The 27,069-nt window shown below is 43.0% G+C and overlaps 1 protein-coding gene across 1 annotated transcript in view; it reads right to left on the reverse strand.

Annotated features, from left to right (window-relative positions):
• Window positions 1–1,791: 1,791 nt before the first annotated feature.
• SLC6A3 (solute carrier family 6 member 3) overlaps window positions 1,792–27,069 on the reverse strand; it is a 126,023-nt gene continuing 100,745 nt past the window's right edge. Inside the window, exons 11-15 of the mRNA XM_083188114.1 lie at window positions 25,503–25,602; window positions 23,766–23,866; window positions 19,690–19,857; window positions 17,360–17,431; window positions 1,792–6,812 (exon numbers count right to left, since the gene is read on the reverse strand). Coding sequence (XP_083044240.1) covers window positions 6,789–6,812; window positions 17,360–17,431; window positions 19,690–19,857; window positions 23,766–23,866; window positions 25,503–25,602 — 465 coding nt within the window. The 3' untranslated portion in view covers window positions 1,792–6,788. The remainder of the gene's footprint in view (window positions 6,813–17,359; window positions 17,432–19,689; window positions 19,858–23,765; window positions 23,867–25,502; window positions 25,603–27,069) is intronic.

Raw genomic sequence — 27,069 nt, forward strand, 5'->3', positions numbered from 1 at the left:
GAGCTTTTAGTTCCGGTCTGGATACTCATCCGGAAGGGGAACCCAGGGCCAGGGCCGGTCCACAGGTGGATAGAGGGAAACCCCCTTGTGGGCCCCACTGCCTGTGGCCTTACTTCCTCTCATGACCAGGATCCATATTCAATACTATTACTATTGCACCTGAATTATACATTATACATATGTTACATGACAATGCAGAGGACTATGGTGTATTTTCTACACTGTATTTAATAATAAACACTTATGCACACTACACTCACATATATACACACACTTACATGTACTTACCTACATCCCCTTTACACCGAAGAAGACCAATCTATACTGAATTAGATGGGTATGTTTTTTTTTAAAGGTGCCTGTAATGTTTTGCACAGTGACTCTCACTTAGAGCCACATTGCAGTTCTCCCCCCATGCAGCTCGGTGGCTGCTATCCCCCGTTGTGAGTTTCAGCGGTTTCCTAGCAACTGGGACATTGCACCGGCATCTTGCTGGGACTGCTGTGTGCCACCTGCTAATGGCAACGGAGACCCCACAGCGGGTCCGCGTCCCTGGTTGCCGGCAAACTCAGCAGCCAAATACAGATTAAAACACCACTGGAAAACACAAATCCTACAGGCTTAGTAACATATCAGAATAAAGAAAAATGACTGGCAGTCAGAAAACGAAGGAGGAAATCCTGACAGGGGTCAGGTAATTATACTTACTTACTTACCCCTTCCCACCAACACTTGCTCCCTGCAGCCTAACCCTACCCATACACACACCCCTCTGCAGCCAGACCCTAGCCCTCCCTGTTAGTGCCTAGCTTCCTAACACACATGCCCTACAGCCTGACCCTTTATGTGCCTAAACCCAGGGCTATTTTTGTGCAGGCTCCAGCAGGAACTGTGGCCCTTATTCTAGCTCACTCTTTCTGACAAAATATTTCTTAGATGGACAAAACCATGTGCACTGCAGGTGAGGCAGGTGTTACTTGTGCAGAGATAATTAGATTTGGGTGGGGTTTTACATCTGCCTCACCTGCAGTGCACATGGTTTTGTCCATCTAAGAAATATTTTGTCAGAAAGAGTGAGCTAGAATAAGGGCCACAGTTCCTGCTGGAGCCTGCACAAAAATAGCCCTGCCTAAACCTAACCCTTCCTCCCCGCAGCTTAACCCTTAACCCCTCCCTAGTGTTTAATCCTATCCCACCCCCTTCTCGGCCTAATCATAACCTGCCCCAGCATACTTACTTTTGGCATCCCGGCTGCCGTGCCCTCATCGATGTTGGGATTCTGGCGCCAGTCTCCTAATGGCAATCAGCATACTGGCATTGGTATTGAGAACACTGGCATCCCAACCACTGCAAATTACTGGCACAGTTTCAAAATCACCCAGCAAGTCGTGTGTTGCATGCCAGCCAGCACGTGCACCAACTGTCTCAATGGTGATGCATTGTGATTGGCTGGTAGATGTTTTGCCACATAACTCCGCATTAAGCAGTCAATTACAACACCAATATAATTCTGTAAATCTACGGACAAGACCTACAGTATAACTTGGTACGTGACAACGGCTCAGACATCGGCATCATAGAAATACATTACTCATCCTTCTGATATTTATATCTAGCCGTTCAGATATTAATTAGGAACATACTCACAAATAGTGACAGCTGACAGATTGCATAAAACAAGAATTTTATTTGATATTTCATTTAAAAGTACAGTCTTTTTTCAGAACAATGCATTTAAACAACATTTAATTAATTGATTTAAAAATACAAATATGAAATAAATTGGTAAATGTAATTATATGTTATATTTTAAGAGAGATAAAATATAAAATGATACTTTTAAATATGCAAATAAGCTGATTCCTCTGACTCCATAATATTTTGGTCTATTTCCTTGCACTGGACTTACATCTTATTTTGCAAGTACAGGTTGAGTATCCCGTATCCAAAATGCTCAGGACCAGGAGAATTTTGGATAACGGATTATTCCGTATTTGGGAAAATTTTAATATTTCAATTATGTATTTTGAAGTATCTTGCATGTATGCTGTATAAACACATAAATACACACAAATATATTTTATTACCACATAAAATACACACAAATATATTTTATTTGTTCAAAAAAACAAGGTTTCAAAACATGAAACAAAATTTGTGTACTATCTCAGATATTGAATTTGAATGCCAAGCAATCATTTTCTTGCACATATATAGTGCCAGATACATATCATGTCACCTTTAGTGCTGTTACAAATGTCCCCAGTGAGTTTTTAGCAAAAAAAATATTTTTTTTTCACTTTCTGGAATGTATGGTTTTCGGAATAATTCGGATAACGGATACTCGGATACGGGATACTCAACCTGTACTGACTGCTTATATTAGACAGATCCAATAATATACCCCAAACATATCCAAACTAACTGCAAATATTTTTGTTTAACATACATTTAATATATCATTTGTGAGTTACCAGTGGATCCTGGTTACTGCAGGTTTCACATTTTACTCACGTCTCTAATCTCCAGTCTAAAACATAAAAAAAAGTCGCATTGTACAGTGTTATCAAAGCAATAGCAGTTCTATTACACTGTAGTTGATTAACATTAACATTTTCCTTTTATAGGAACTGAGTTTCGCTGCACATAAGAGCTTACGTGTTATCCGTACATACAGCACTATATCAAATATAAACAAGTTGTCATGAATTATATAATGTGATGTTCACGTATAAGTAAAGAACAAGACAAAGACAAGACAACGATATGCTATATATTTATTCAAAATTAACAGTCAGTTATGCAACAGTTCAATATGAATGTTTGGGTTTCCAGACTACTGTGTGAAACAGCATGGCAACCTTTATCAGCAGCACTTACATCATTGTTGCATTGCATGGTATGTTTAACTTTTTTAAATTGAGCTTTATAAACTTCTATTATCTCCAATAAAATAAGGTAATCATAAACCTTTATGTAATACACATTTCAGGTGTTCAGATATACATGGTGCAGGAGCCTTTTCATAATGGCAACTTTTTTCACCCTAGCAAGGTGTCTGCTCTGACTTGTAGTCAGCCACCTCCGTACTTGTCTAACTATCCACGAGCACTTAATCAGCATCAATAGAAAGGTCAAATATTTCCACCCAAAAACATAATAGGCCATAATGTTTTGATACTATGCATACCTCCCAAAATCTGTGCTCCTGGAAACGAGACACTGGCATGCCCGAGAAGGGGGCGTGACCTATAAAAAGGGGATGTGGCCCAGCAGGGTGATGCATCCTCAGGCCACGCCCCCATTTTCCGCCCTTCTACAGCTCTGAAAAAACACTGCATGCGCACAGCGTCTATTCCTTCAGGCTAGGGGCACTCCCAATTGTCCCCCACACCGTGGGATCCCCAAAAACCGGAATGTTCCTGCGGAAAGCGGGAAAGTTGGGAGGTATGCTATGTTTTTATGCAAATCTAGCATGATCATTCATAAGGCTTGACGAGATTCAGAATAGTATATATATTGGGAAACGGTAACCTGCTAAATAACTAAGGACAATGGGCCGAATTCAGCATGGATCGCTAATAAAAGAATTCTAGGTGGACTGCGGAGAGAAAGCCACTGTTCAGTATGAAAGAACAAACACCCCATGTAAAATTCTAAATGATTTGCAAATGGATCGCCAACCGCTATCCACTCGCTGATTCATATGAAAATTCAAAACATCGAAGAATATTTGCTGTCTAAGCAAATCTGAATAGGTCTAAGGCTGCCACTAATCTGCAACTGAGACTGGAAGTGGTCATCGCTGACGGCAGAGTCCCTTCCTAAAATCGCCTGGGCAAGTCTTCGACACACTCAGACCGCCCCCAAAAAACAGCTTCTTGTCAGTCAAACTGCAGCTACATTGCAATTACAATCCATTGTCAGTTGCTATTTACCCTCAATTTGCAAATCCTCTAATTAACGATCCAATGTTTGAAATTCATGATGCACTAGATATTGACCCCATTAAGTCTAAATCAACGGTTCAGAACAGTAATTCCCCCTACTTATACCACCTTCAGACAGAATAGCCCCAAGATCCTGGCTTTTACTTGGCATTTGAGTGCCGGTTTGTTTTGTGGTCCAAGCCTGACCCCCTCTTTTTACCTCTTTTTTAAAATTACTAGGTCAAGCATTTCTATTTGGTAAATTTCTGATTAACATGGGTATTTCTTCTGTGTGAAAAAATCAAAATATACCTGTGTAGAAGACCTGGGAATTGACCATTTGGACACAAGAAAAGAGCATATGTTGAATGGCACAATATTGGTTAGAACAGTTTGACCCAGTAATTTGCTTTTCTGTGTGAAAGGTGTATTAGTTGCAATTAGGAATATGTGGCAGTTCCACCATCGGGGGTTGGTTGGATACAATTATAATGGGCCTGGCTAGGGAAGGAACCCATTGGTGCAGATGATCCTGGCCACAAACTGCTATAAATTAGAAGCAGTTTACAGCTGACTTACACACAGAGTGGCCAGGCAGCTTTCACTACCTTCCGGCTAGCCTGCAGCCAGACAGTGGGGTATATTCAATGCTTTTTGTGAGCTGTTACAGTGAGCAGCACTGACTGCTCACTGTCACAGTTTGCACAGTCAGTATTCAACTGACCCCCTGCACATGCCATTTCCCCGCCGCTAGGTTTTTGCAGTGACGTGGAAACAGCGTGTGCGGCCGCTAAAACAGCGAGGCTCATGGCTAAATGCAGCAGGCTCCCTACATTAGCCACAAGCCTCGCTGTTTTGGGGGAATCCTCGCCATCCTCGGACAGTGAGGATTCACCAACAATGTTGAATAGGGTGAGTGGCCGGTGTGGGGATAAGGACCCATAAGTAGCTGTCTGCATTCTGATTGTTGCATGGATGGAGCTATCCCCCAGCCAGAGCGCTGACAGCCATTAGACATAAATGAAGCATGTGGAGAGATGGAGCAGGAGAGGTAATTTATTTTAATTTATTCCTGTGGATGGGGCCCTTATAACAGATGTGCCCTCATGCAACTACTATAGTATCTGTATGCCATAAAATACGAAGCACCCAATGTTACTGAGATTCCCAAGAGGAGTATTGCACCATCATTTTCTTTCAATTTTGCAGCTTGCTTTAATCGCAGGTGCAGCGAAACATCAGTCACAATGTTCTAGGTACTAATGGAGTTTTAGTCGCAGATGTAACACAATGGAACTTGGAAACCAATAGAGTACTCCTTACACAGATGTAGACTACTGTAGATGTCAGATGCATACAGATGTACATTGCTGCACACCAAATTGATAATAATAATCTAGGAATGTCATTTTGTCAACCTTATCCTCTAACTTGATTCTGATTGTTTAACACCTCTCCTGACCTAATGACTTTCTACTGACACGGTCTTTACCTGAAATGTTGTGCTAAATGACCTTGCATTTTATGACCTGAATTACTTGCCTATTTCTTTCTACTTCCTGCTGGCTGCCAAAAGTCTCATAATCTCCTTTATCTGCCCTATTATCATCACTGTTTGCATGGTTGTTAAATGCAGACAAAACAGGTCATTATTAGAGAGAATACCATCTTTTCCTGAGGCATATACACATATTTCTTCATTCTGAAAATCAATGTGTATTAAGGGGACTATCTGACTATAAACCATATTTCTTAACTGCAATATACTATAGCTATAGCAGCTATGCAATTATTAAGTAACAGCAAAGCCATTGCTGCAGAACCCGTGCCAGTTTTTTCGGCACTTAGACAAAAGCTCAGCTTGCAGCTTCCACCTCCACCTACAAACCAAAACTGACTTTTCAGAACCTCAGGTGAAAGTCTGTAGGTGGCAATTTTACCACCTGCTGTTTGCATTAAGTGTAACAAGAGTCACCTTTAATTTTGTGACTCTAGGATGCCCCCCAGATTCCAGAGCTGTCTGAGTGTATTGTATAAAAACATTGTTGGTCGAGTCAATAATGTGCCATAGAAACAAAAGTAAGATTTTTTTTTTTTTTAAATAAAACAAAAGAAAAAGAAAATATCAGAGGAGGTCACTCAGCTATGAATAGTATTATAGAGGACATTAGGAGGACCTCAGTTATTGTCTCCACATGTAAACTGATACTTATATATCTGTTATAATTTTATATCTATAAAACAGTCTGTAATAGTCATTAGAACATTTACCATATAACATATAATATCACTGTAGACCATAATTTCAATTGTTTCTGTAACACGTCTAATACTAATATTCTTACATTTAAATCAATAAATATAAGTAACAGACTTTTTGGTGAAAAAAATATATTTGTAGTTCTTAAGTTTACTAGAACCACATTTACTGTATTTATTTTAGAGTTTACTGCGGAAAAGAGTAGAGAAAATATAGTTCCCAAAAAAATCCTAGCTGAGGTGAAGTTATGTCTGTATGTCTCATGGTTATCAGTAAACATAGCGTGATATTTATTCTTTTTGGGTTTTGATATACTGGAAGTTTCTTTCTGTATCTAAACATTTAAGTCTGAATACTTTGATTAACACTTTATACTATAAAAAGGTTCCGATTACCAAAAACAGGACATTACCAAAACAAGACAGTAATAATACTGATATGCTTTCCCGCATACACTGTGGAAACAATTTGAAGAGGAACACTGTTTCTGGCAGGTACAATAAAGCCACTCCACATATAATAATGCTTTTCTTTTCTTCTTCACTTCACTTCACTTGTGAACCTTCTGTAAATGTGTCAGACATCTTTTATCTTGTTTCTTATACACTTAGCCAATGATGAAGCTGGAGGAAAAAATAATAGAGATCATTTTAATTAGCACAGACAAAATGTCATCAATGATGCTGGGAATACATTGAAAGGGGTAAGGGTGATTGGCTCGGCCCAATGTAGGTCGACATACATTGGGTCGATAGACCAAAGGTCAACACCTATAAAAGGTCAAAATGGCTTAGGTCAACATAGACTATAGGTCAACAGGGACCTTAGATCAACATGTGCAAAGGTCGACATGAAAAAGGTCAGCATGGTAAATTTTTTGGGTGTCTATGTGGATCTACATCGACATGGACACCGTATAAGTGTACGGCACACTATTTTATTCTCTGTATACATCCTAGTGGATGGTAGGGTATGAAAAACCACCTTTTGGAAAAAAAATAATGTTAAAAACCATGTTGATTCTTTTCATGTCGACCTTGGCATGTCGCTCTTTTATAGGTTGATCTTTTATAGGTATCGACCTAAGGGTGTCGAACAAATGTATATGGTCAAAATATAGGTCGACCCAATGACCACAATTTCCAGTGAAAGTGCCTATATTTCAGTTCAAATTGGAGGGAACAAATTAGTTTGTTTCGTCTGAGGGATGAGTACCCAAAGCTATTCATCTACCTGCTTCACACCCAAAGTTGGAGATGAGGCTTTAACTGTGCCTTATGCCTAATGGGCTTACTAAAGCTTTCAAAAATTTAAAGTGGTGATGTTGCACACAGCAACCAATAACATTCTGTATATCATATCTCTATTGTATCCAAGAAAATCATAAACAAAGTCTTATTGGTTGCTATGGGAAACATCACTTGTTTTCATTTTAAGAAGATAAAGTACAACCCTTAGGGTGGGAACACATCAGGCTGATATCGAAACGACTAAGGGGGATATTCAATCTCCGGCGAGCACCTCCCGTTGGGGGTATGCCCACCGGGCCCTATTCAATGGCCGTCTTCCCCAACAGCATTGAGCAGGGTATCTCGGCAGAACGAGCCCGACATCACTAGCTGTCGGGCACGTTCTGCCGAGAACAGCCGGGAAGTGGCGGCCACGCCCCCTTCAAGCTCCCCGGCAGGCGGGACATTGAATCCCGCCTGCATGTTCTTGGTTGTGGTGACCGAGAACGGGACTGGGTCACGGCGGTCGAGCAAGCTCGACTGCCATGACCCTAACATTGAATATCCCCCTTAACCTGCAATTTGTTCTGATATGAACTCTCAATTGCATTCCACTGCAGAACGTATGTGACATACGACCTGCAGTAGAATGCAATGGAGAGTTCATATCAGAACAAATTGCAGACGCCTTCCGATTGCCCATGCTTTAAGCTTCCAGGTTGGCATAAGGCTGTGCATGTGCTAACTGGGATCTGGATGGTAGTTCAGCAATGTCTAGGTTGAAACCATGCTTGACATACATTTCGCTGACATGGTCAAAATGACAACACAAACAAAAAAGTCTACATACTGTGGTGGACACATGAAAAGGTTGACATTGTATTTTTACATTTTGGAACTTTGTCCTATATTAACCTCCACATGGACTATGATTGGAAATGGTAAAGCGTAGCAGATGTAGAGCAAGATGGACCATGTGCTCAGGTGTAGACATTGACACCGAACATACCTGAAAAACTTGTGTTAACCTTTTCATGGGTCAACCTATCCCATCTTGACCTTTTGCTTATGTCAAACTTTTTCATTGTAGACGTTGTGCACATTGTCGGAAGATCCCTCTATGGCCAGGCTTCCCCATTAGAGAAGACTTAGGGGCATTTTCTAAGCGCTCTCACTAGAATGCTTAGAAAATGCCGCTACATCACTCCATGTGTATTGATAGCGATGCGCGACCCCCGCGCGTCACTACCATCCGACAATTAATATCCAGCATGCTGGTTATTAATCGGTTAGGGCCAGTGTTCTCTCCGGAGAACACTGGCCGCAACACATCGTTGTGTGCTGAGCGATCTAGTATCGCTCAAAAAGCTCAGCCCATCTCCACGTGTGTAGGCCCCTTAACACATCAGTCCACAGCAATAAGGGATATTTCAGATTAAGTTTCTAAAAGGTAAGGTGGCAAATGATTGTTTGTATTGATATGAACTTAAATACTTTAATTTTTTATTTGCTTGTTGCTTTCATTTTTGTGGTGTATATATTAAATGAGACTTTACATTGTCCAGCCAGGTTCTCTATTGTGAATACATTTTGAATGTAATTTTACCATTGAATATTCCACATCTCCTGGAGTAACCCAGGCACATAACCAACTGTTAGTTCAAGGAATAAACCAGGAGCATATGCTGACCACACCAAGCTCAAACAGCGTAGCTATAGTAGGTGCAGGGGGTGTGGCTTCTATATCTTCCTTTCCCCCTACACTCAATGGTACCGCCTGCAGCTTCTCAATGTCTCCTGTCCTCACCGCCTCCCAGCATCACTGATTGACTACAGAAATATAGCAAAGGAGAAGAAAATAATTCCTACAAGGGGCACACAAAGCTGATGATTTTGGCTTGTTCAGCAATCAATTGATTCGTTATAGTGTCCCAAGAAAATGTTAAAATTTAACTTTTATTATTCCAGTTTATAAATATTAAAAACATTGTGAAAAAAGTGCATGATAAGTGATAATACATGTAAAATAGAACTGACCGTTGTGTGTGTATTATTATAGTACAATGACTATTTGGCCTCTGTGTGTTAATATAGTTGTAGTGTGTGTACGAAGTACCTGTTATCCACCACACTGATACTGTAGGTCAGTTCTATTTTAAACACACAGAGGCCAAATAGTCATTGTACTATAATAATACACACACAACGGTCAGTTCTATTTTTAATTTAATTTATTATCACTTTTTTCACAATGTTTTTAATATTTCGCAGCTTTTTAAACTGGAAAAATACAAGTAAAATTTTAACATTTTCTTGGGACACTATAACGAATCAATTGATTGCTGAACAAGCCAAAATCATCAGCTTTGAGTGCCCCTTGTAGGAATTCTTTTCTTCTCCTTTGCTATATGAATATACCAATTCCTGGGTAGCACCTCCCTACATATACCTTGCCACCACAAGGCAATATATTATAAATAATAGGGAACAGTTGTTAAATTATCATTGTTATCTACAGATTGTGCGGATTATTTCTCTATGTTCGAATGACTACAGAAATAGACAGAGCAGCAACAGATCTAAGGGGGTTGGGGGAGGGACGCAATCACATACACACGGATGACAGCCTTACATTAATGTATATGTAGCATCAGTATGCCTTACAGTGTATTTATGAGGCCAGATTAACAATGGGTCGGGAGCCGCAGGTGTGTGCTTTTTTGCAAGAGATGCTGGTGTGTGCTTTTTGTGGGAGCCGCGGGATTGCCTATTGTGGGAGCAGAGAGCTGGAAGGTCTTGCACGGCATAGAATGCAGCTGTGTAACCCACACACACCAGGAGCTGCAGCGCCTCCAAGGGACAGTGGGACCCTTAACATTATCTTCTCCCCTTTCTCTCATGAACAGCGCACATGAAGTTATGATTTTTTTTTTACTTAAGTAGGGGCCAAAATGCCGTTAAGGCGGTACTGGGTGGGGTCAATGACATCGAGCATTTGCTCTAAAAGAGGCATGTCAAATGCATTTTGTAGGTGTGCTGAGGCCATTATCTGCGTCTTCCATTGCAGATTTACTGTCCTCTGCGACGCAGTTCTGGTTTCCTGTCTGGGTAACTGAGATTGCCGATGCCTGCCCAATGCTTCCGACAGATACTGTACAGCAGTGGCTATTACTAGCCAGCAGTGGGTGTCTTTACTTTTGCTTAATACTATCTATTATCTTCTATTGTCCCGTTGTGCCTCCTGCGGGATGGACAATGGGACAGTCTCCACATAGTGGGACTGCCCAGCTGTAATCAGGGCAGTTGAGAGGTATGCTAACACCTGCAATAGGGGACAGGACAACTCCCACCAGGGCCGCCGATAAGTAAGCAAGGCCCTGGTAAAATGTGAGGGTGTGGCCTAATCGCGGGATGCATGACCACCTCCCACGATTAGGCCACACCCACTAAATGTTTAGGGGGTGAAAAACACTATAAAGTCAAAGGGGGGCGTGTTATTGTTCCCCCCTCCCCGCGGCAGCAGCAGCACGCACATACAGCATGTGCTGACAGCAGGCTCAGCATGAGCTGTCACGCAATCAGTGAGATGCTCATGCTGAGCCTGCTGTCAGCAGAGCACATGGTGTAGGTGTGTGCTGCTGCTGCCTGGGAGGAACAAAGGGGGAAGGGGGTCGGTCCATGGCCGCCGCCAGGCCCCTCCAGCAAGCCCGGGTAATTATTACCCCCCCCCCCCATCTCAGCGGCCCTGCTCCCTCCTGGTACTGTACCACTGCAGTCACTGAATCTTGTGAGTTTGACCCTGACCCGCTGGCCATTGTAACACAGCGTAACTGAAGCCCTGCAAATTCACTGTGGGCTCTGGTCCCTGTAAACTGGCTGAAAGTGCTATCTATATAATTCTGGTTTTGATTTGTTTAAGAGAAGGGGGGGGGGGGGGCGACACCCAGTGGCACTACTGTAAGGCAGCCCCAGCTGCTGCTTGGGGGAGCAAGCAGCAGTGGGGTTTGTGTGGGTGACGGCACCCGCTCGACACACTGACATGCTATTGCCTGCCACTGCCCACTGACTGAGCACCGGAGGCGAGCCATCCGCAGTACGGGTGCAGCCATGGCAGAGACGACAAATCCCCCCACTGATTCAATTGACTGTACACAGAGCCGGCTATCGGCTACTGTGTACAGGATGATGGGCGGGCAGGTGGGCGTGCTAGGGTGGCCTGGGATGCGTTGAAGCCAAGGGAAGCAGCAGTGTCTGCTGGTCTCTCTTCCTCTCTCCTGCTTCAGCTTCTCTGTTATGCGTGTAATGTCATCACTTCACACGCTGGGGAGGAGCCCGAGGGGGACAAACTTTTTGGCAGGGGGGAGAAAAATTTATAGTTACGCCACTGGCGACACCAAACTACAACTTTCCACTGAGCAACTAGGATGAATTTACGCCTCATACTATAAGAAAATCATAAACAGTATGTGCCAAGATTACAAACGTCTGCTCTGTTGTTTCTAATTTAGCTAGTTAGTTAATGAAATATTCCACCCTCTATACATTATTATATAGTCTTCACTGGTCACATATCTCTACTCAGATGCACACATTTAGCCTTATTTATCTGTTATGGTCAGTAATCCCATATAAAGTGGTACAGTGTTTATTCTCCATAATAGTCAGAGCCATGGTAAGCATCTATTTATCTCTTATACTGATCTCCCAAATATATTTGATGTATGCTGAGTAGCTCTGGATGTGACATTATTTAAGCTATCAAATGTGGCATAAATGAAGGCAATAACAGGGTTGAATGTCCAGATTAGGCATGTGGCCGGCAGTAGCATGCTCTCCTAATTATACTGTCAGACCTATTATTTGCATGCTCCACTGCGTCACTAAATAGCACAGCAACAATAATGACAGAACAAACAAAAGTCACTCGCATTTGCTATTTCCTCTTCAATACATTTAGTGCAATAATAATGTGTTTCTGGTATAACATTAAAATTAACACAAATGGGAAATCTCATTTCACATGTAAATTAATAATTAGTTTTGTTAGAACTCTTGTTTTCATGATGTTTGATTTCATAAATGGAAATGTTTTATTTTTCATTAATAACAGATTGTAAATTGACTGATAACTGATTATAAATAACTGAGTGTAAATTGACTGATGAGTAAATAATTAGTTAACTAATGCTGCTTTCACATTGCAAAATGAAGGTTCGCACCGTGACTTTAAAACGGTTCAGTCCCGGCACAAACCTGCATTTTGGGACGTTCACATCCCCAGAGCGAACTGGCAACGGCTGACGTCATCCAGGGGCACGGTGGGGAGTCGGCGCATCATTGGGGTGGGGGCTTGCGCTGCTCCAAGCTCTGCCACCTTCATAGTGTGAATGGGAATTGGGTCGCTCAACCCTTTCACACTGCCAAGCAACACAGCAACGAACTAGTCAGAACTGCTTTCTTACCGGTCTTATTGTCGTGTTGCTACCCGTTTAAGGAACACCAGGGATGTGCGGTGAGGTAAATGGCTCAAGAGTTCCTGGCAAGTACCAGAGCCAGATATGCACACAATATATGAGCCATGGGGTACATGCCGGCATTATACACATGTGCAGCAGTATACACTGCTGGAGTTTTGATAAGAGATGTGCAGAAAAGGTAGCCAGGTGAGGCACTGCCTCACCTGCCATAGACTTTTTACTCCAGAGTTTTGACTATAAAAATGATTAGAATAATAAAAATAAGATTTTTTTTTATAAATTAGTTGTATTTTTGACATACTTTATCAATTCAAAATGCCGGTAGATACGCTAGTATGACAGGAAAGGCTGTGCCTCACCTGCCTCACCCCACCGCACGCCACTCAGGGACACACTAGCCCCTTTCACATCGCACTAAGTACCGGATCAAATCGGCTTGTACCCGGTAATTAGCTGCGATGTGAAAGGGTTATTAAGGCCTATACACGCACTGGGAGATTTTGAACTGAAAGCAGCTCAGTTTTGCTGTTTGAGCTGCTTTCAGATCAGAAGCCGCCCAGTGTGTAAAGGGCAGTAATAAGTGGTGAGCACTGATGCACATCCTGCTATGGAAAGCTGCCCACCCCCAGGAAAATCGCTTAGACAAAAATTGCTCACTGTGTATGCACCCTAAGGTAATGTGTTTGATTCCCACAATGGCCAAATCTGTGTGGAATCTTCATGATCTTTCTGTGTTTGTGTAGGTTTCCCCAAGAGCTCAGATTTCCTTCCTTAATCTCTAATGACATACTACTAGGTTAGTACAGTATATAGAATAAAGAGCGCTAAATGAGTAAATATGATATTATCATAGATTATCATATTTATTCCTTTAGCTCTCTTTTTTATATATACTAAATATTTCCAATTATAAGAGCTGCTTATCTTTAGCACGGGACCATTATACCTTCTCCAAAACTGCTATATACAATACTAGGTTAATTGACTTCTGATGAAAATCTACCTTATATCCCTTTCACATTGATTAGCCGGATACAAAGCAGTGGGTGTGGTTTTATTTGGGTTTTGCATGTATTAAAAACACACATACAGAACAATAACTCACCTATTTCTGAATAGCAAATTATTTCCATTATCTAAAACAGAAAATCACTACCACATTAATTATATATACCCCCTTTGGTCACTATGGGGGAAATTTACTAAGCAAAACATGCCTATTTTAGGCCTATTCATATTCTCTTGCGGTATTTATAGGAATGGATCCACTCATTGCCCATTCATTAATTTACCCTAAGTGTTAAAGGTGCCTTGTGCTTTTCATGGTTTACTGTGCTATTTTTATAATATTAAACTATTGTTTAAAAAAAAAAAAAATGTACTACTTATTTCCCATTTTGTATCTTTGTTGTTTGAGGGATCACTCCCTCCCTCTAAGTAGCTGCTCCATAACTCATGCCCTTCCAGTACCCAGTTTTGTTCCCTAGGAAACTATATATCTATTTATAAACATACACAAGCTATAGACACTCACATAGCACACATACACAGCAAACATGCACATGACATGACGTATACTTACAGTGCATTCATACACAAAGCATAATTTCAAACGACTTTATTAAAGCAAAGAGTGCAACAGGGACTTTGCTTGGCATAACGTCTAATTGGGACTTTGCCTGGCATAATGTGTAGCGGGGGTCTGCATGTCGTAATGTGTGTAACGGGGGTCTGCATGCCGTAATGTGTGTAACGGGGGCATTGCATGTCATAATAAGTGTAACAGGGACTGTACCTAGCGTTATATGTCTAAGGGTCTCTAGCTGGTGCAGCGTGTCTAAGGGGCTCCACCTGGTGCAGTGTGTCTAAAGGGCTCCACCTGGTGCAGTGTGTCTAAAGGGCTCCACCTGGTACAGTGTGTCTAAAGGGCTCTACCTTGGCCAGTGTGTCTAAGGGGCTCTACCTGGTGCAATGTACATAAGGGGCTTTACCTGGTGCAATGTACATAAGGGGCTCTACCTGGTCCAGTGTTTCTATGGGGCTCTACTTGGCACAAAATCCCCAAGAGGCTCTACCTGGAACAGTGTGTACAAGTGGCATGCCCCATCACCATGAAGCTACACCCCTAAATTTTTGGTGTGTGCATACAGAGCGAACTGTCCTTATTTTCCGTAAGAGGGGGGGGGGGGGGGGTGACCAATTCCCTATCTTGCACAGGGCACCAAAATGTCTAGCTACTGCACTGCCAGGCAGCATTCCTGAAAACTTGGGAATGTCCCTCCTGTTTTTTTGGGGAGTGTCAACTACAGATCTGAGATGTTCCCATAACCATAAGCAATCTTATGCTGCTTCTTTGTAGGCAGCTAGCTGCGGATCACAGAAGCCAGCAAGAGGCATCCATGTACACAAGCACAATTTAGCAGTAGCAGCAACCCAACAGCATATACTTAAGCCTCTCTTTCCAGCAGGTTTTTCCTCACATGCCCATATGCCTGGCTGCTTTTATGTTACATCCCACTTTATAAGCTTTTCATCACATGCCCCTCTGTCAGCTAACGTTTCCCCATGAGTTTTCCTCTCTTCCCACACATCACACACATACTGGGCACATTTAAAAGTGTGCATGTGCAAATTGAAAATGTTTATCATTTATGATATATGGTGATATACCCATTCCTCTACTGTGTCAGTCATCCTTACCACTATATATGTACCATAAAGGCACACACACCAACATCTGACCTACTGGGCACACTTAGCTACCCCTCCCCCAACTGGCACAGGTACCTCCTGCATCATCTATCCCCTCTCTTGTGCACTTGGCACTAAACAACCCCTTATAGCATAAACCAATGGGAGTAATTCAGCTATAGCTGCAATGTTGCGAAGATTTGGCTGCCTCGCGATTTAATCGCTACATTTTTCAATAGCATTGCTGCTATAGTATATAGTGAAGTGCTTGCATGTTATTGGTAGCCCCTTGGTTGCCCACACTAGCTGAAAAGCCAAACGGTCTGTACACACTTGCGTTGTCCGGAATGTATCCACACAACACCGAGCCAATGCTCCCTGCAATACCGAGTCAACACTATCGTGCCAGCCCTTAGACTGCGGTCTCATTCTTCTCAATGCGAACGCAGTTCCAGGCTTGCACATACCAGTTCCAAACATTGCAGGTAAATTATTTCCTACAATAAGTGTGGCCTACTGAATTACTGGACACACAGCACCAGAAAACCCTGTCTGGGTGCACTTACTATCAGCAAACCCAAGCCCCCCACTGGGCCTCCTAATGGCACTTTGTGCATCCCCCCTCATACTGGTATACACCCACATAAAGATGGAAATTTACTAAGATGGAAGTTCTATTTCAGATGGGATGTTGCTATGGGCAACCAATCAGAGACTATTATCTTCTAGAAGGTGCTAAATAATTATATTCTGATTGGTTGCCCCATAGCAACTTCCCCTGCGAAATAGAACTCCTATCTTAGTAAATTTCCCCCAAAGTATTTACTTGGCACTAGGAACCCCCCTTCTTACTGGACACACTTACCACATACCCCTACTGGGCACACTGAGCATTCACACCCATACAAGACCACCCTTGTGTCACTACTTGCCAGACAGACTTAGCACACCCAGACCTTCCCTTACTGGGCTCACTTAGCATCTCTTCCCCTTTTGCCAAGCAAACTTTGTACCCCACCCCATCTTGTGTTCACTAAGGTTAACTCCCCACCATACTGGAAACACAAGACTAGTTTCCTTTTTCACATGGGGCACCCGCCAGCTGCTATCAATGGTGGTCATTGGGGCACCATATGGTTAGCACCACTGGCCGCACCATACCCTCCGCAGCTACAGTACTCATCTTCAGGGGAGCGCAGGCTTCCCGCGGCCCTCAGCAATTTGAAATGCAGCGATGTCTCATGATCCAATAATAGCTCATGTACCAGCACTGTTAATGATGCAAGCGCCTGGGCATCTTTAACGACCCCCCTCCCTTGTCCTGCATGTTCTGATTAAGCAGGTCCTCGCATCATGGCCCTTGCTTCAACCATCGCCCACCCTCGCTCCTTTCTCTGCCAGCATCAGCAAGTTTCTAGGTACTTGCCAATGCTGGCAACCCGCTGGGTACCCAGGCGTCGGCGGAGATGGTCATGTGAGTATGAGGCTTATCGTGGCAGAGATTGATTGGCACTTTATTACTCTAATTTATCGCTTTTGAAGCTTAGTACATCTGTCCCTGTGCATGCTCTAAATCTATATACATGTGTATATGGGCAACGCTGTCTCATACACAAGGGCATGAAAGTTTAGTGAGAGTGCACCAATGCATTAGATGTGTACATCTCAGCAAACAGGCTAATATAATGTGGGTATTCTTTTAACTGCTGCCATCTTGTTTTTGATTATGCACCAGCCCCTTTGTGTTCAAATATAAGATAAAGAAAAACTTACAGTAAATTGACGCACTTCTCCACTTTCTATCAGGTGGTATTCTTTTTCAGGTGTTATTGCATATGCAATTTTCTGAAATGCAAACATTACACATTGTATACAGGAAAGTATATGTTAGTCGTAAGTCCACAAACATGTAACATACATAAGTGGAGATGTGTCAAGCCTTGGAGAGAAATAAAGTTGCCTGGGCTGTGTCTCTACAGCAGTAGGTGGAACATCCCTTTCCCATATCTCCCTCTAAATCTTAGCAGCAGCCTGTGTTTGTATTATTCCTCCCCCCACCATCAGAGCTAACTATTTGGTTGGGCTCAATGTACAGTTTCCCAACGGCCCTACTATCCCTGGACACCGGGCCATGTTAACCAGTAAACCACCCCCAAGCTTGTACCTTTATGAGTTTATGCTTGAAACCCCTACTGCCATGGGCAGCAGTGGAGTGGTGTAACAATAGCCCTTCCTATTCAGAGTTTGTTTACTGGCAGCCACAACTTAGTGATTGGTTGCCAGATCGCAAGCTCTGATTGGCTCACAAATTGGCACCATATTTTAAATGGTTACCGGACTCAGTGAGGGACAGGAGTGTCGAGCTGCACTCTCTTCCCAACAGAGATGGATGGCGCCAACATCAACAGTAACAGCAGCAGTATCCCAGCAGCAGCAGAGGTGAGTGATACTAAGGGCATTATAAGTTCATGGTACTATTAGGGGCATTATGTGTATAGGTGGCACTAATGGGGACATTATGTGTATAGCTGGCACTACTGGGGGCATTATGTTTAGAGGCGTTACTACTGGGGACATTAACAGGAGATTTACTAAGATGGGAATTAGACTTCACATGTGATGTGGCTATGGGGAACCAAACTCCCATCTTAGTAAATTTCCCTCTATGTGTATAGGCAACATAGGCACACCCTATGTTCAAGGCACTCTCAGGTAAAGAAGAAAAAAAAAAGGGTACTTGTTTCCTAGCACGGCGCCCATCGCATCGCATACCATAAGCCATACAATGATATAAGATGCGATGTTACGCGATGTTATACAATTTTAAATCGTATACCATCGCATTGTATGCCATATACAAATGGTATATGATTTAAAATTGTATAAGCACCCTAATGGGTGTTTTCAATGGTAAATGGGCCCCCTATAAGATTATTAATTGTATAAGCACCGTAAGGGGTACTTACAATGTTAAAAGCACCCCCACTTGCAATGCCAACCCGAAGCGTGGCGAGCCCACGAGGGGCAGCGGTACGTGTCCTCCGACCTTTTCATACCCCCACTATCCACGTCGACGTGGATTTGATTTTAGATAGTGTGGCGAGCGTAGTGAGCCACCGAGCCCGAAGCGTGGCGAGCCCCACGAAGGGACGCGGAAAACATGTAAAGTAATACGCGTCCGCTTGCCACACTATCTAAAATCAACTCCACGCCGACGTGGATAGTGGGGGTATTAAAAGGTCGGAAGACGCATACCGCTGCGCTTCGGGTTGGCGTTGATAGTGGGGGTGCATTTAACATTGTAAGCACCCATTAGGGTGCTTATACAATAAAAAATCGTATAAGGTGCTTAAATCGCATCGCATGCGGCTATATGGCATGCTATGCGATACAATGCATAAGATGCCATACGACTGAAAATCGTGGGTGCCGTGCTAGGAAACAAGTACCAAAAAAAAAAACTGTAGAAAATAAATATTAAATTAATTTGATTGTGTTTATATGTCATACTTCAGTTCAATTTATGTGGTGATGGGCAGGGCTGTGTTTCTGTTTGTACACATTTTATGGTTGGCAACAACAAGCACTAGTTTTGTCTATTATATTGACCATAAATCATTTTAATTGGTTCTGGACCACCAACCCAGTGCACCCCTGCAAGGATTCCAAGCCACTTTTTCTTTGTTTACATATTTCAGGTTTGACCAACCTGAAACCCCAGCAGCTGCTTAGTGAGACACCTCTCCCTCTCCCCTACCCCCTCGGTAAGTATTTTTCTTATATCTGATATCTGGTCACAAGCCTACTGTACCTTTACTATAGCATGCTTCCAACTCATCTGGAGTCTCCTACTTCCAACTCATTTAGGGTCTCCTGTCTCTGACCATATTGAGGTCTGCACAAATCTGGCACCTGGGAAATGTGCCCACCCAGTTGCCCAAATCAGCTTCCGTCATTTATCTAGCACAGTCTATGAAATGCCAGTTAGAAACTAATTATTTGCTATTAGCAACATCTCCATGTTATCTTTTTCAAAGGTTTGATACATCTTCATCATGAGTATAAAAATAAAAACATTTGAAATGTAACATTTTTACACGCACCTGTCGAAAGGACCCAGGAATTGTGCAAAATTTATAAATGGCATAAATAGGTACCATAGCCATGGATGATATGGCAATCAACCAGCCAATGACATTTGCCCATTCTGGGAATGTGTAATTTCCATATTTTGGAGACCTGTAAGTTACAATGCTAACAACAACCACAAACTGAAAGAAAGGAAGACAAATGTATATTAAGTTATAGTGTGTTTTAATTAGTAAACTGAATAAATAAACACAATTAGGAGAAATATAGTTTGCACATTGAAAAAACAGTAATAGCATCAGTTGACATTACGGTCATAAAAAATGGAATTCAAATTTAGTTTAAGCATTGGTGCCCCTACCTGGGCTGACACCTGATGTGAAGGTATCGTCCATTGGTGGCAAAGAAAGGTGTGGCCTTGCAGGTAGGGGGTGTCATTATTTTAGGTCTTAAACAAATGTTACTTTTTGCAAAGGACTATAGTGACTTTTTACAAAGGACTGTAGTGATCAGGTCTCAGATTACATTATAACTGGACATCATTTTTCTTGTATTTTTTTCCAGTGCTAGAGGTGTTTATGCAAAAATGATAATCGTCACAAAAAGACTATTGTTGATTAACAATTCAATGTGTAATTATAAAAAAAAGTGTTAATAAAGGATGACATTGATTCAACAGAACAGCTATTCACAAATTATTTCGAGAGTCTAAAAATGAAAATGAAACAGACACGACTACAGAAAAAAAATTATATTTCTGGGACGCGAAGACGGCAGCGACATGTTCTGTTTGGAAAAATTACAGTGTTTATGGTGATTGGAAGAGGCCAGCAGGGCGGTGTAAGGCTTCTCAGCACCCTAGGCAAAACTTAAACCTACTCCCCCCCCCCCCCCCCCATACTGCCACCTATACCCACTTTCCAACCCCTTAAGGCACACTTCCCTAACATTCCGGAATGCCAGGAAGGCTCCCATAAATTGGGTGGTCCACCCAGCCCCTTGGGGAGGTGGGCATCCCCTGCTTTCCCGGGAGGCCCCCATTTGCCATTCACATGGAGGAAGAGGCAGCAAAGTAGGGAAGTATGCCTCAAGGGAAAGTATGGAGGTGAGGTCTTAGAAGTTCCACAGCAGCCACTTTCATTAAGTACAACAAGGATCTTCATAGACATACTTGATTTTTTGATGGGTAGATTTTGTGGTGTCCCCCCAAACCCTGGCAACCTAGGCAGCTGCCTAAAGTTGCCTGGTAGAGCCAGCCCTGGGGGCCAGAGATAGCAATGTATGTAAATGCAGCAGGAGGCGTGTATTACATGCAGACACCACCTGCTGCACTAGAGATGTGCCCTAGGCAGCAGCATCAGATCCAAGCGTGTGGCTTGTGGGATCCATTGTGCTGCCCAAGCTATTCATCACTGAGGCGAGAAAATCTTGGTCCTTCACGCTATCCACAAAACTGTCCGCACATGAATGACCAAGACTATGGGGGGTATTCAATCTGTGCCGATATTTCCCAACAGGGCACTCACCTATTCAATGCTGCTGTTAATGACAGCATTGGAAGGTGTCAGATTCGGCTATTTTTAAAGTCAGATCTGTTATGTCGGAAACGGCTGCAGATTGTAAAGTTCACAGCCGTTTTCCGACAATTTACGGATTTTCGGGCATTCTGAACATTGATTTCGGACTGTCAAGTTAGTGTCAGATCAGATAAAAACTGCTGGGATTCCGACTATCAGGATGCCCCGAATGAATCCCAGATTAAATGCCCCCCATATGACTATTGGGCATGATTTATAAAAATATTTTCTAAATAAAGTTTCCTCATCCATTAAAAAAAATAAACTTTTAACTGATTAGTAATCCTAAATTAGAAAGGTTGAGAAAGATGGCTGCTCGAGCAGATACAATCACTGTAGGATTTCCTTCCTATATAACTAAACACTATTTGGCACACTGAGTTTCTGCTCTTTTATCCAGATAACCAGGGCTATTTTTCTGCAGGCTCCAGCAGGAACTGAGGCCCTTATTCTAGTTCACCCTTTCTGACAAAATATTTCTTAGATGGACAAAACCATGTGCACTGCAGGTGAGGCAGGTGTTACTTGTGCAGAGATAATTAGATTTGGGTGGGGTTTTACACCTGCCTCACCTGCAGTGCACATGGTTTTGTCCATCTAAGAAATATTTTGTCAGAAAGAGTGAACTAGAATAAGGGCCACAGTTCCTGCTGGAGCCTGCAGAGAAATAGCCCTGCAGATAACTTGTGATTGAATCCATTACAGAAAAAAAAAATATTCATTACAATGAGTGGTTTTTATTTTTTAACCCTTTCAAGTCTAACGTCTAGTCAGGCCTCACAGCCCTAGCGCTAGAAGAAGATCCAATAGTGAGCCACTTTAAAATAAGAACGTTAACATACTGTAGTTCAACATTTAATGTAGACCATTTTTGAATGAAAACAAAATTACAATTAATTTAAACATTTAGACTATTTGAATTGTAAAAAATTTTGAACTGCAAAAGGTTAAAAGTTTTTAGTTTGTTAAAGGAGAAAAGGCTAATACAGTTTATACATTATTGAAGAAACATCCTTTATGATATACATTACAATGCATCCGTCGTCAGGGCAGGCGACAGGGGGGGTCAAGGGGGACAAGTGTGATGGGCCCCAGCGATCTGAAGGGCCCCAGAGCTTCCATGCCCCATCACGGCCACCGTTTGTTCTAGCTGGCCTGTCAGTGACCCTCGCAGCCCGGCCGTCTACTGTGCACCATCTGTGTGTGGCTGAGTCTGATTGACACTGTGTGCCACTGTTGTCTACTGTGTATGTGCGCCCTGCCGTTCGGTGCTCAGAGCCATCTACTCTGTGTGTGCACATGGCCTGTGGCCGCAGGTGCACAGCCATACCCGCCGCTGGCACTGTAGCCTCAGTCTCTGGCTCCTGTACTTTAATGCACATGCGCGGGTCATCTGTTCTATGCCTGCTTGTAGTGCTTGGCGTTCTTTTGTGAAAGTGACAGGCCAGCAGAAGGCAGCAGCCAGGAGCCAGGCCAACAGGACTGAGAACAAGAGAAGTCTGCACCTGAAAGCAGGATCTGGGGCAGCGAAAGGTTAAATGAGGCTCGTGCAGAAGAGGGTTGTGTGGATTTGGGATTAGGTGGGGGCCGCAGAAATATAATTGTACAGGGCCCCAAGATTTCCGTTGCCAGCCCTGTCCGTCGTGAGGCTTTATACTGTATTTGGAATATTTTATGACAACTGTGCTTAAAGCAGGCATGTCCAAAGTCAGGCCCAGGGGCCAATTGTGGCCCGTGCTGTCATTTCAAGCGGCCCACAGCCTCCAGTTGGAAGCGGGCAGAGCATCAGATGTGGGAAGCACAGCACAGGACACTTAAGGTGGGGCCCCGGCGAGCGCGCCTTTACCTTGCTGTCTGCTGCAGTGAGGAGGTGGCAGCCGCCACAGTCAGATGTGTTTGGTGTCCTACCCGTGCTGCTGCAATCGTATATCACCCTTTTTCACAATCACAGTGACAGCAGTGTTTGGGGAGGGGTGCAGCAAGGGGAAGCTTGCTCCCGTAACATGCAGAGTGGAGAAGGGCAGCAGTGGGAGCCCAAGCATCTCCTGTCCTGGCAGTGCCTGCTTTGCCTCTCCTTCCTCTGGCTCACACAAGGGGCTGGGAAACATACAGAGAATGGAGGGGGCAGAGTGGGGGACATACAGTGAAGGAGGGTCAGGCTGGGGTACATACAGTGAATAGAAGCAGTGATGGCCATTCAGAGAAGGGGGGCAGGCTGGGGGACAGAGTGAATGGGTGCAGCGTGGGGAACATACAGTGAATGGGGTACATACAGTGAATGGGGGCAGAGTGGGGGACCATTCTGATGTGATTAATGATTCAAATAATGTCAGGCTGAATGGTCGGCCCCCACACATTTACACCTCACCAAATCTGGCCCTCGTCGCAAAAAGTTTGGACACCCCTGGCTTAAAGTGTTTTACTGTCCACCCAAGTACAGTTTACGCCATTTTAATAATTAGAAATTGCGGTTTAGGATAGTATAGATAACTTTATTAACTAGACCAATTTACCAGGAGAAAGCAAGGACTGACAAACTTCCAGCACAGTCTCCAGTACAATCCTGGTCGTTTTCCAATCATCTGCTCAATGTCATCACTAAACCGACCAACACCTGGTAAAAACATGAGCACTCATTATGCAACTTTTGTAAAATTCTAAATAAAATCTAAATATAGCAAGTAAAGATACAGTAAAGGCCCATACACACTGGGTGATTTTGAACTGAATATCGCTCAAAACACCCAATTTGAGCAGCTTTAAACTCAAAGCCACCCAGTGTGTGTGCCCCAGCGGCGAGCACTGCTGCGCGCTCCCGCATCATCGCTGGGAAAGCCGCTCATCTGCTGGTAATACACATACGTGTGTGTGTATGCACTGAGCGGCTTTTACCCCAGCGATGATAGCGATGTTCATACATGCTGGGCATAGTCGCCCAGTGTGTATGGACCTTTATGCGGTGTACACACGGGGGCGATAGGGGCTGAAATCGCTGGGAATATGGTCGCTGAGCGACCATATTGCCAGTGATTGGAGTGTGCACCAGCGATAAATCGCCGGGTGCGCGCTCCCGTTTTCAACCCTTGAATGGTCGCTGGTCGGAGGAGCATGCTCCTCCGACCAGCGACATCCCCTGCCTCTTCACCCAGCAGTGTTTACATTTTCATCTGCGACCATCTCTGGTCGCAGATGAAAACGGGACACGGGGCAATATGATTGCTGAGCAATATATTGCTAGCAATATATTGCCAGCGATTATATTGCCCCGTGTGTACGCACCGTTAGGCATCAATTTACTCAGTTTTCATGATAACTATATTGACAAATAGCAACTACAATGTCCTTTGTACAATAAATAGTTTACAAACAACTTTAATAGTTGTTTGGATATATTACTAGATGGCTTCATAAAGTGTAACTTATCAGTTGGGGGCCATGAAATTTGTTTATTGCGTGGAATTATAGTTTATTCGTCCTTGTATTTTTTAGTTTAGAACGTTTATTAAATACAAAATTAAACTAATTAAAAATGAATCTCACAAATTGAAACTAAATGAATTTTGAGGCATTGTTCTTTGGGAGAGAGTTTGGATGTGGCTGTGGACTCTAATACCCCTTTTCTACTGCCTGAGCTTGCTGAAAAAGGGTCCTTAAATGATAACCTGGATTCAGTTACCTGGGACACTAACTCAGCTGCTATGGTCAAACCCGGGTAGCCTTCTGTGTAAATGCCGCGACCTATTGTAGGTCATACAATCCAGGCAATACCGGCCCTCCAGATGTTGAGGAACTACACATCCCAGCATGCCTTGCATCAGTTTCAGCATGGCCACATAGCAAAACTAATGCAAAGCATCCTGGGATGTGTAGTTCCTCAACATCTGGAGGGCCGCAATTGGCCAGCCCTGCTCCAGAGAGAGCTGGATCACCAGTACTTGGAGATGATGTCATCTTCAAGCATCAGCAGAACAGTAAAAATGCACACAGGTGCAGTCTGAAAGGGGTCCACCCGCTAATATGTTGCGTTGCACCAAGAAAAAAAAATGGAATCAAATTGCAAATTCAATTTGCGCTGATTTGCAGGACACAACTCTCTCCTAATCTAAATTACTCCATATTGTCTACTGTTAGTTAAAACAAAGTGAACCAATAGCTCCTACTACTTTTCAATCAATCAATCTACCTTAAGGTAAGATGCAGAGCACATAGATATAATATTATAGTGTGTTATAGATACAATTTATCCTTACCATAAAACCATGCAATTCCAATTGCTTCAATGAGAACTCCAAATAAAATTGATGTACCTGCAGCAAAATGGTCAAGCAAAGTGAAAACATAGATTCCACCCTGCAATGAAAGTTAGACAATAATGAGTATAAAGAGTGTCTTATTGATATAAACATACTCATTTGTGCCTTATACATGGGGTATTGGTCTTAGAGTCTACAGCACTAAGGTAGACATGCATTGGGTTGACCACTGAAGGCCTACATGAGCCTAGGTGAACATATGGGAAGGTTGACATGGGCTTAGGTTGACATGTCATTGGGTCGACACAATCATTATATCGACATGGGCTAGGTCGACAGTCAAAATGTCGACATGGGGTTTTCACATTTCTCAATTTTTTTCTTCCAAATGTTGACATAGTCGACATGGACACCATATCAGTGCACCACGTTCCCTTCTTCGGGAGCAGTGTCTCGCTACACTCAAACTATTTTATTCTTCCATCATGCCCTATTGGATGGTAGGGCATAAAATGCAAGTTGTCACATGTCAGCTCAAAAACAAAGTGAAAAACTCCATGTTCATTTTTGACTGACGACCTAGCACATGTTGACCTAATGCTTGTGTTGACTTAATGAAATGTTGACCTAAGCTCATGTTGACCTTCCCATGTGACAACCTTGCCTCAAATCGACCTTCATTGGCAACCCAATTCATGTCAACCTAACGACCATATACCCATACATTACATCTGTTTCAATACCAAGTAGGTCATGTGGTCAGTATCGGATTAATAAATAAGCAGTGTAGGCACCAGCCTGTCACTGATCAAGATAATGTTAATTTAATGTTGAAAGAAAATTACAAATCAAGCGTTCTTAAATTATTTCCAAAAGATATAGAAAATGAATCCACTCAAAGAAAAAAATACTTAACATTAAACACTCTATAGAGAAAATACTATATTGTTGTTTTATTACAGCTGATTATTTTCACTTAAATTACAGTAGAATAAATGTAAATAATAAGTATCATACATAGGGAGGATTGGCAAGTGGGGCTGGAAATCAATTGGCCCTGGTCCCCACTGGGGCTACAGTTTCAGCCAGGGCAAGCCATAACGGGTGTGGTATGGGACTCCAACAGTCGGGATCCTGACAGTCATTATCACGACTGCCCGGAGTCAGATAGCATGGCGAGCACAAAAAAGCCCCTTGTGGCCTTGCTGCGCTCGCCACGCTGCAGGCTTTGCAGGAAAGACTACCTTACACACGGTCTTTCAACCCACACACCCAGCATCCACATAAAACACATTCAAAAAGCGAAATCCACGTAAAAAAAAACCAACATATTGACAAGAGGACATTATACCTCCAGGGTACCCTCCTAATCCCTAACAGTCAGGCATTTGGTGGCAGGGCAGTGCTGGCTAGGTGAGTTCCTGCCATCAGACCCTCCGGCTGAGTAGCTTCATCAGTCAATAGTAGTGACAATGATGAGCTCACTGCCAGTATTCACCAGTGCCCAGATCATCCAACATTCCAATTGTACCTGCACCCAGAACAGAGAGGTCTCTGCTTGGGA

Source organism: Crinia signifera, chromosome 5 (genome assembly GCF_055691185.1).
Source record: "Crinia signifera chromosome 5, ASM5569118v1, whole genome shotgun sequence".
NCBI classification, from domain to species: domain Eukaryota; kingdom Metazoa; phylum Chordata; class Amphibia; order Anura; family Myobatrachidae; genus Crinia; species Crinia signifera.